Below are 8,136 nucleotides of genomic sequence, written 5' to 3' on the forward strand. Positions count from 1 at the left end.
TTCAAAGTCCACGAGGCAAGATCACTTTTCATTTTATTTATTTAGTTTTGATTGTTACTACCCCAATTTCCTAGTTAGTCTTCTCTCGATACTGCTGCAGTACCTTCAAGTGTCATTAGATGTAAGGACCATATTATTGACTGTAAACCATGATGCTAGGTTATGTTTGAATGAAAACATTTGATGTGGATGATCAGATGAAAGATACCAAAATGTCAGACAGCCCATCGACTGCTGTTGCCATGAGATTCAACAGTCAACATCAGTCTGATAAGCTACCCGACAAGGTGGTACAGCCATGCAGATGTCACGACGGTTGGCAAGCAAGAGGTGCCCAGGCAGGACTTAAAGCAAAGCAAGCATCTCTGGCCTGCCGAGGCTTAACGCCAATTCTAGGAAAGAAAGTGGTTTATTTTCCTACCAAGCAAAACAAAATGAATAGGGTCAATCAGAAAAATGTCAAAGGAAAATCACATTAAGAATAAAACACAGAAACACACAGAAGTAAACTTCCACCTGTTAGTGTTAGATACAAACAGCTAAAACGAACACGAACATGAAAGAGTGGTTCTCACTAGTGCCCTTTGAGTTACACATCACTACTTTCTTTAATAGAAAGCAAGAGATTCCCATGCTAGGTGAACCTCACTCTCTGGGTCCAGCATAACAAGATATCTTCGTGGTGGTTCTTTGAGGCAATCAATTAAAGCTTAGGCAATTCTAGTTTTAAGTATATTTGGCAAGGGTGCAACTCACTTGGTAGAAGTGAAAAAGAAGCAAAAAACCATAGCACTAAAGAAAACGGACACAATTTCGGAATGATCAAAGATGTCTTTATAAAGTTTTTCATGACTTCATTCTAAATATACAGAATAAAAAATAGTGTACTCATTTGTGAGACACCAACCAGATTTTCCTTATACCTGTTTCAAAATTTAAAGATCAATTTCCCCAGAGGGTGTGCAATGCATCATAAAATGGCCTTTTTTGAGGGTGGGAAAGGAAGGCATATTAAATTGTTCCATGATAGACATGCAAAACTGCTATCCAATATATATAACTTATATACATTTGATGACTTAGAAAAAAAACAATCATTTGTGACAAGCCTAAAAAGCCTGTCATATTTAACATACTTTAGAACGTTTAGCGTGGCAGGAGTTCTCCAATTGTACCATGTGGGCCCTTTGAAAGTAAGAGAAGGGCAATTTTTGTTGCGTCTGCAGCATAGCATCGCACCCACCCTAAGGAAATACAATGTGGATTGGACGGAGGGTGGAGACCTTACCTTAACACATAAGGACAAGTATGTCAGTGTAAAAGACGAACTAAACTGCTTCGGGAAGAATGTTTTAAAAATCAATACAGGCTGGAAAAGGGGATCTTCCTTCCTGGTTAAAGCTCTCCCAATGTGAAGCAGGACCCCTCCATGCTAACTCATGGAGATAAAAACTTTCTCTGCTTATTTAGTTTTCTCCTCTGAGTTCAAGCGCTGCTGGACTCGTTTGGCGTAACTTTGTGCCATGGAGTTAATGATAGACAGGATAAAGTAACACACCATGACCACGACCAGCTTCTCAAACATCCAGGACAACCAGTTTTCTCCCTGCAGGAGAAAAAGCAGAACAATTCAAGAAAAAGGCTTTCCACTGTTCAACAGCCAGAAGGATATTACTTACAATACTTCAAGAGAAATGATGAGAACTTGAGGGTTGCCTAGACAACCCAAACAATTCGATACCGTTCTTTAGGTATCCTGAAATTTACACTTGGCCTCCCTGAGTTCACTCTGCTGGATGCACAGCTGATGCTAACTTGTATAGTTTAGGGAGTGGGGGAGGATGGCTATTCTTTTATACTGGACCCCGGGAACAGTGGTTTGGTTAGAGTCCACTCTCTACAGCTGCCTTGCAGATCTTGCTGGGGAGGGGAAGAAAACCTCAAGCTTTGTTTTAAGTTAGAGGTGCTTTTAACACATGAATGGGAGCTGTGCGGACAACTGACCGCAGCAAAGGGCTACAGGAAGAGTCTACAGTCAATGAAAACAACTGCTTTCCTCCCGGCTTCTGGGTTCAGGTTGTTCCTTACTTATCCCTGCTGGTTCTTTCCTCTCCGCCTCAGAACTGCTGACAAAACCGCCAGGCTTAGTTTATTCAAGTTAGAAGGTCAGCTGTGGTAGGAGGCTTGCTTTATTTGAAAAAGTAAAAAGAAGAAAGCAAACAGTGGCTTTCTCACAGCAGAAATGAAAAAGGATATTCACGTTCATGTTACCTAATACTTGGTGATGGTAAAATTTCTAACGATTTTACCCGATCTGGAAGTGTATGTAATAACTCAATTAAGATCAAGACAGCACTGTACACAACAGAACCACTGTCTTCCATTACCCTAGTCTTGTTTCTGAAAACACCCGAGAGACACAAAGACACATTCCCCGGTGGAGAATACACTGACAAACAGCCTCACTCACTCTGCTTAGAAACCGGGAGAGAAGGGAATTGAATTTGAGTCTGAAGCTGCTGAGCTGGGGAAGCCAGAAGAGGGTCCTCACCTGTGGGCTGCCCACTTCGCTTCGGTGGTGGAGCTTCTGCCGCTGCGCCTCCAGGTACTCCTGAAAAGGTTTCTGCAGAGACGGACCTATGCCGGGAACAGCCCTGGAAGCAGGTACCAAAGCACAAGCAAAGACACATTTGGGAAGAAAAGCAAGAGAAATGTTAAAGAAAATCCATTTACCAACTCCCCCAGCCTAAAAAAAAAAAAAAGGCAGGGACTGCATAAAAAGAACAAACTATGACAAGCAGAGCAGAAACAATCCCCTGAAGCGTGGCTAGTGGATAAAAATCCTCCTTCAAACAACTTCAAACATTAACATATCTGGGAGAAACTAGGAATGCGAGCCCAGAGCCACCTCGAGTGAGCGTAGCCAGCGGAGACTGCACACTGGTGTGGCACAAAGAATAAAATGAATGACTTCTGAGAAGTCCCACATTTATCACCACTAGTTCCTGTAAGAACTGGTTTAAACCGATTAATAAGGAAATGACTTATGCTTGTGTCATCTCTAGTTAAAAAAGAAACTGCCCTCCCTCCCTCTGACTGTCCCATCTTCTCAGGGGGGGTGGGGGTGTAGTGAGTGTGTGCGTGGGGGTGGGAGGTGCTTTCTCAATCTAAGTCCTTATTAGGACAATCCCTGCGTCATCCTTATCCAAAAAGAATGCATTAGCACATTCGGAAGGCACCTCCCCCTCCCCAGAAGTCAGTGATTAACAAAGGAACAAAGAAGAAAGTACGGACCTTGAATCATTTCACGGCTTATGATGGATGTTTGCACAGAAACTTCTGTACATTACTAAACAGCCTGTTCCAAGATGTCTGGGTAGCTCTCTCTGATAAGGCTCTGGACCAAGCAAGCTCCCCAGAGTCCGTGGAGCCAGTGCTTGTAAAACCGGTCTGGCAACTGAAGCTCCCAGGCTACCAGGTCTCTTTTTTCTTTTGATAGCTAACAGGCTTTTTAAAATGGGACTGTGGGGGCAGTTTCCTTTACTTTCTCATCTGTCTTATTTGCTAACAGGCAAACAAGCCTATATTTTCTCTAGGGCCAGCGAGAGTACGGAAGGCGCACGTGTGCAGTGCCCAGTGCTACGAGGGGAGTACTGACTCCAATGAACTCTTTTTTTCTGGAACAATTAAGTTGCTGTTTACAAGAGCAGAAGAACAAAAGAAGACTTTTCTATTTTTCTTTCTTTCTTTCTTTCTTTCTTTCTTTCTTTTTTTTTTTTACAGTAACAGCTTCCCAGCTGCTGGACATTCCATTTCTTTCCTTTCATTCAATTACCTATTAATCACTGAACGCTTAAACGAGTCTCTGCTTTGTGTCCATGATATAGAAAAGGGATAGCCAAATCAAGTAAACATCTCAAAACAAAGTGCAGCTGGGTGAATTCTCCCACTCATGCAGTCCCAGCACTCAGGAGGCAGAGGCAGGTGGATCTCTGTAAGTTTGAGGCCAGCCTGGTCTACAGAGTGAGTTCCAGGACAGCCTTGTTTCAAAAAAGAAAAAAACAGAAAAAGAAAAGAAAATGTGTGGACAGATACCCTGACTTTGAATGAAACAGGTGCACAAGAGCTGGGAGACTAACTCCTGTTCATGGGTCAGTTCAGGCAGGCTGCCTTCCTTTCCCTTTTCTCTCTCTCTCTCTCTCTCTCTCTCTCTCTCTCTCTCTCTCTCTCTCTCTTTCTTTTTTTTTTGAGACAGGATTTCTCTGTAGCTTTGGAGCCTGTCCTGGAACTAGCTCTTGTGGACCATGCTGGTTTCGAACTCACAGCTGTCTCTTCTCTGAGTAGGGGATCAATGACATTCTGTGCTACCACTGACTGGCTGAGACAGAGCATTCTCGGCTCCTTCCCCCTCCCCCCTTTTTTTTTTTCCAGACAGGGTTTCTCTGTAGCTTTGGAGCCTGTCCTGGAACTCACCTTGTAGACCAGGCTGGTCTCGAACTCACAGAGATTTGCCTGCCTCTGCCTCCTGAGTGCTGTGATTAAAGGCGTGCGCCACCACCGCCCAGCTTAAATGAGCTTTTACCTGCATGTATATATTTGCGTGTGTGTGGTGCCACAGGAGGCCAGAAAAGGGCTCTGGATCCCCTGGAACTGTGAGTCAGCATGTGGGTGCTGGGAACTGAACTCTCTTCACGCCCAACAGGGCTCCTAACTTCTGAGCAATCAATCTCACCACCAGTCCTTTCTAACTCTTTTGTTAAGATAAAGTTTCACTAGGAGCCCTGGATGGCCTGAAACTCACAGAGACCTGCCTGCTTCTGCTTTCTGAGTGCGGGGGATTAAACAGATACGTTCTACCATGTCCAACAGAGGACAACTCTTGGTTCTTTCCTTCCTCCTCCTGCGTGGGTCCTATCATTCTAACTCAGGTTGTTAGGCATCTCAACCTGCTAAGCCATCTCACAGGAGACAGGGTTTCTCTATATTATCCTGGAGCTCAGAGCTCCTTCCCCTGCTTCCCAAGTGCTGGGAGTAAAGGCGTGTGCCACCATGCCCAGCATCACAAAGTATTCTTGTCCCAGAGTTTTTGAAAGAAAGACAAAAAACCCATTGCAACAAGTACTTTTACCACTAAGCCATCTTTCCACAACCCACTTCCCCCACCTCCCCGTCTTTTCAGACCAGACATCAAGCAGCTCAGGCTAGGCTAGAACTTATTATTCAACCTAGACTTCACTCTACCTCCAGAGTGCTGGGATTACAGGCCTGCACCACTACACCCTATTTATTCAAGGCTGGGATTGGATTCCTAGCTTCATGATGCTAGAAAAACACCCGACCAGCTGAGCTACATCCTTAGCCACAGCTGTCACTCTTAACACATATTTAAAACAAACTATAACAGTCCATAAATTCATTCCTCAAGTTATGTGTGAGCAGGAGACTAGAAGCAAGAGTCTATTCTGACACGCGAGGGATAGTGTGCTTGCAGGTGTGCATGCATATGAGTGTATATGAGTGTGTGTGATTACAACACATTACAGTTCAGCGTCGATTTATAGTTGTCATGCTGAAAGCATTAAGTTCAGGGCCCCCTTGTGCACACAGCTAAGAACTCTTAATGTCAACCCTCAGGCGTGGGTGAAGTTCTCCACCTGCCATTAGGTGGTGGAGTTCAAAGAGTTCAAAGAACTAGTTTGGTGACACAGAGGAATACAATGTTGAAGAAGAACAAATACAAGCAGAACTATGCTTTAGTACTTAACTTTAACTAGCTTTATAAATAGCTATTTACTGCTGGGCGGTGGTGGCGCACGCCTTTAATCCCAGCACTTGGGTGGCAGAGGCAGGCGGATCTCTGTGAGTTCGAGGCCAGCCTGCTCTACGAGAGTTAGTTCCAGAACAGGCTCTAAAACTACAGAGGGGGGAAAAAAACCATGGATAAAAAATTCTGTGGATGACTTGGGAGGCAGAGGGAACTTTCGAAATGGAGGTCAGCCTGGCCTACAAAATGAGTCCCAGCGTAGCCAGGGTTACACAGAGAAATCCTGCCCTGAAAATAAATAACTCACCCCCCCAAATTAAATTTTTTTTTTTGTGAATGGTAGGATTTGATATTTTGTTTCTTGTTACTGACTTTTAGAACAAGGGGGAAGAAATAAAAAAAAGAACCAACAAAACTAAACAACAAAAACCAATCATAAACTCTTAAAAGAAAACCCCCAAGAAACTCTAAAGCTCAGAACTCAAACTTGATTTAAGTTGACTGTTTCCCATGGTTTTGGACCTAAGTATATGTTAGCACAGACAGAAGTCAAACTTCTTGGCAAACAGTAATTACTGTTATAAAAAGAAGAAAGAAGAAGAGAACCCATCTGTATGTAGTGTCTCACACCTATAATTGCAGCACCTAAGAGGATGAGGCGGGAGAAATGCTCAAGTTTGAGGCCACAGTGGCCACAGCCTGGACAATAGTGTGAGACCTCATCTCAAACCACAGAACAAATACAAATAATAAATACACTCAAAATAACATGAGGGGAAGAAAAGAGTCCTGACCAGTTTGTAAGTAAACTTTTATTTTTAAAATAATTTTTAGAGCACATTTAACTCTATTCATGTCTCTAACAAGACCGTGCATTCTGAACTCTCTTCTATCTCCTCATAAAGGCTTGCATTACCTTCTGTTCTCAGATATGCCAGGAATGGTCAGTCCTGAGGAAGCCCCAGAGCTGGCAGAGGTTGGGGAAGAGTGGGTGGGATGACTATTCCATAATGAGCAAATTGTCATTTGTTGCTTAATACAGGTCCTATACCTTTTCCAAGTACACTACAATCCAACAGTTATTATTATTCATGGGCATTCTTCTAAACTTTGTTTCAAGTTGGTTCACCACATATAAAACCACACTTAAGCACCTTTGAGTTACTTCTCCATCACGGGGAGAGCAACCAAGCTAGACCCTGCTATGAAACTGAGCCTTTCCTTACACTCACGACTCTGTTTGGACTTTCCTAGTCAAATGTGCTTTTTGCTAGTGTATTGTTGTGACATGGGGGCATTGTACTTAATAGAAATATGAGTTGAAAAAAATACTGTTTTGCTGAAAATGGGAGAACATGCCTATAAAACCTGCACTGGGCAAACTGAGGCAGGAGGATAGCAAGTTCCAGATCAGGCTCGAGTACAAGGTGAAAGCTTGTCAAAAAGGCCATCCAGGATGCTCAGTGGGTTAGGTGCTTGTCCATAAGCCTGACAGCCCATGCTTGGTCCAAGGTGGAAAGAACACTGACTTCTATAAATTGTCGTACACACACACACACACACACACACACACACACACACACACACACACATTCACAAGATAACATATATGAATTAAATTAAACCAACAAATGCTGGGCATTAAGCCTTTAATCTCAGTACTTGGGAGACAGAGGTCAGCCTACTCTACAGTGTCCTCCAGGACAGTCAGAGCTACAAAGAGAGACCTTGTCTGTCTCAACCTGTCTCCACCAAAACAAACAAACAAACAAACAAACAAACAAACAAAAATAAAACAAAAAAAAAAAACCTCCAAAGCCAAACCAACAAAAATGTACTATTTTGTTAAGCAGTAGAAATTCCTCTGACAACTGCAGGGGACATGAATGAACTTCCCCCAGGATCTCAGCATATAAGTTATATCTTACTGTAAAAAACATACTGACATGGGTCCGAAATAGGAAATTATGGGTATAAGGTGATTTCTCTGTGCACCACTCTGAGGCTAAGTTATCTAGCAGCCCTCTGCTGAGTTCCAGACAGTAATCATCTCAAGGTCTGAACATGGGGGTTGTTGAAAACTCACAAATGGTCTTAGGGACACAACTTGGGTCATCATGTTTGGCATCAAGTGCTCTTACACACTGAGCCGTCTTATTGGCTTGAGACAAGGTTGCATGTGGCCCGGATTGGCTTGGAGCATAGCTAGGAATGCTCGTGAATTCCTGGTCCTCCTGCCTATCACATCCCAAGTGCTAAGATCAGAAGATCAGAAGAATGGGCCACATCTGCCTTCTAAAATCTCTCTCTCTCTCTCTCCTCTCTCTCTCTCTCTCTCTCTCTCTCTCTCTCTCTCTCTCTCTCTCTCTCTC

At 43.4% G+C, this 8,136-nt stretch overlaps 1 protein-coding gene across 2 annotated transcripts in view; it reads right to left on the reverse strand.

The window, feature by feature from the left end:
- Nucleotides 1-811: 811 nt before the first annotated feature.
- The window catches only part of Vmp1 (vacuole membrane protein 1), a 99,761-nt gene continuing 92,436 nt past the window's right edge, over nucleotides 812-8,136 (reverse strand). For both annotated transcript variants that reach the window (XM_005350465.3, XM_013347563.2), the window contains exons 11-12: nucleotides 2,552-2,654; nucleotides 812-1,606 (exon numbers count right to left, since the gene is read on the reverse strand). In XM_005350465.3, the coding sequence (XP_005350522.1) occupies nucleotides 1,463-1,606; nucleotides 2,552-2,654 (247 nt within the window). In that variant the 3' untranslated portion in view covers nucleotides 812-1,462. The remainder of the gene's footprint in view (nucleotides 1,607-2,551; nucleotides 2,655-8,136) is intronic.

The sequence above is a fragment of the Microtus ochrogaster genome, chromosome 7 (assembly GCF_000317375.1).
Source record: "Microtus ochrogaster isolate Prairie Vole_2 chromosome 7, MicOch1.0, whole genome shotgun sequence".
Classification (NCBI taxonomy): Eukaryota; Metazoa; Chordata; class Mammalia; order Rodentia; family Cricetidae; genus Microtus; species Microtus ochrogaster.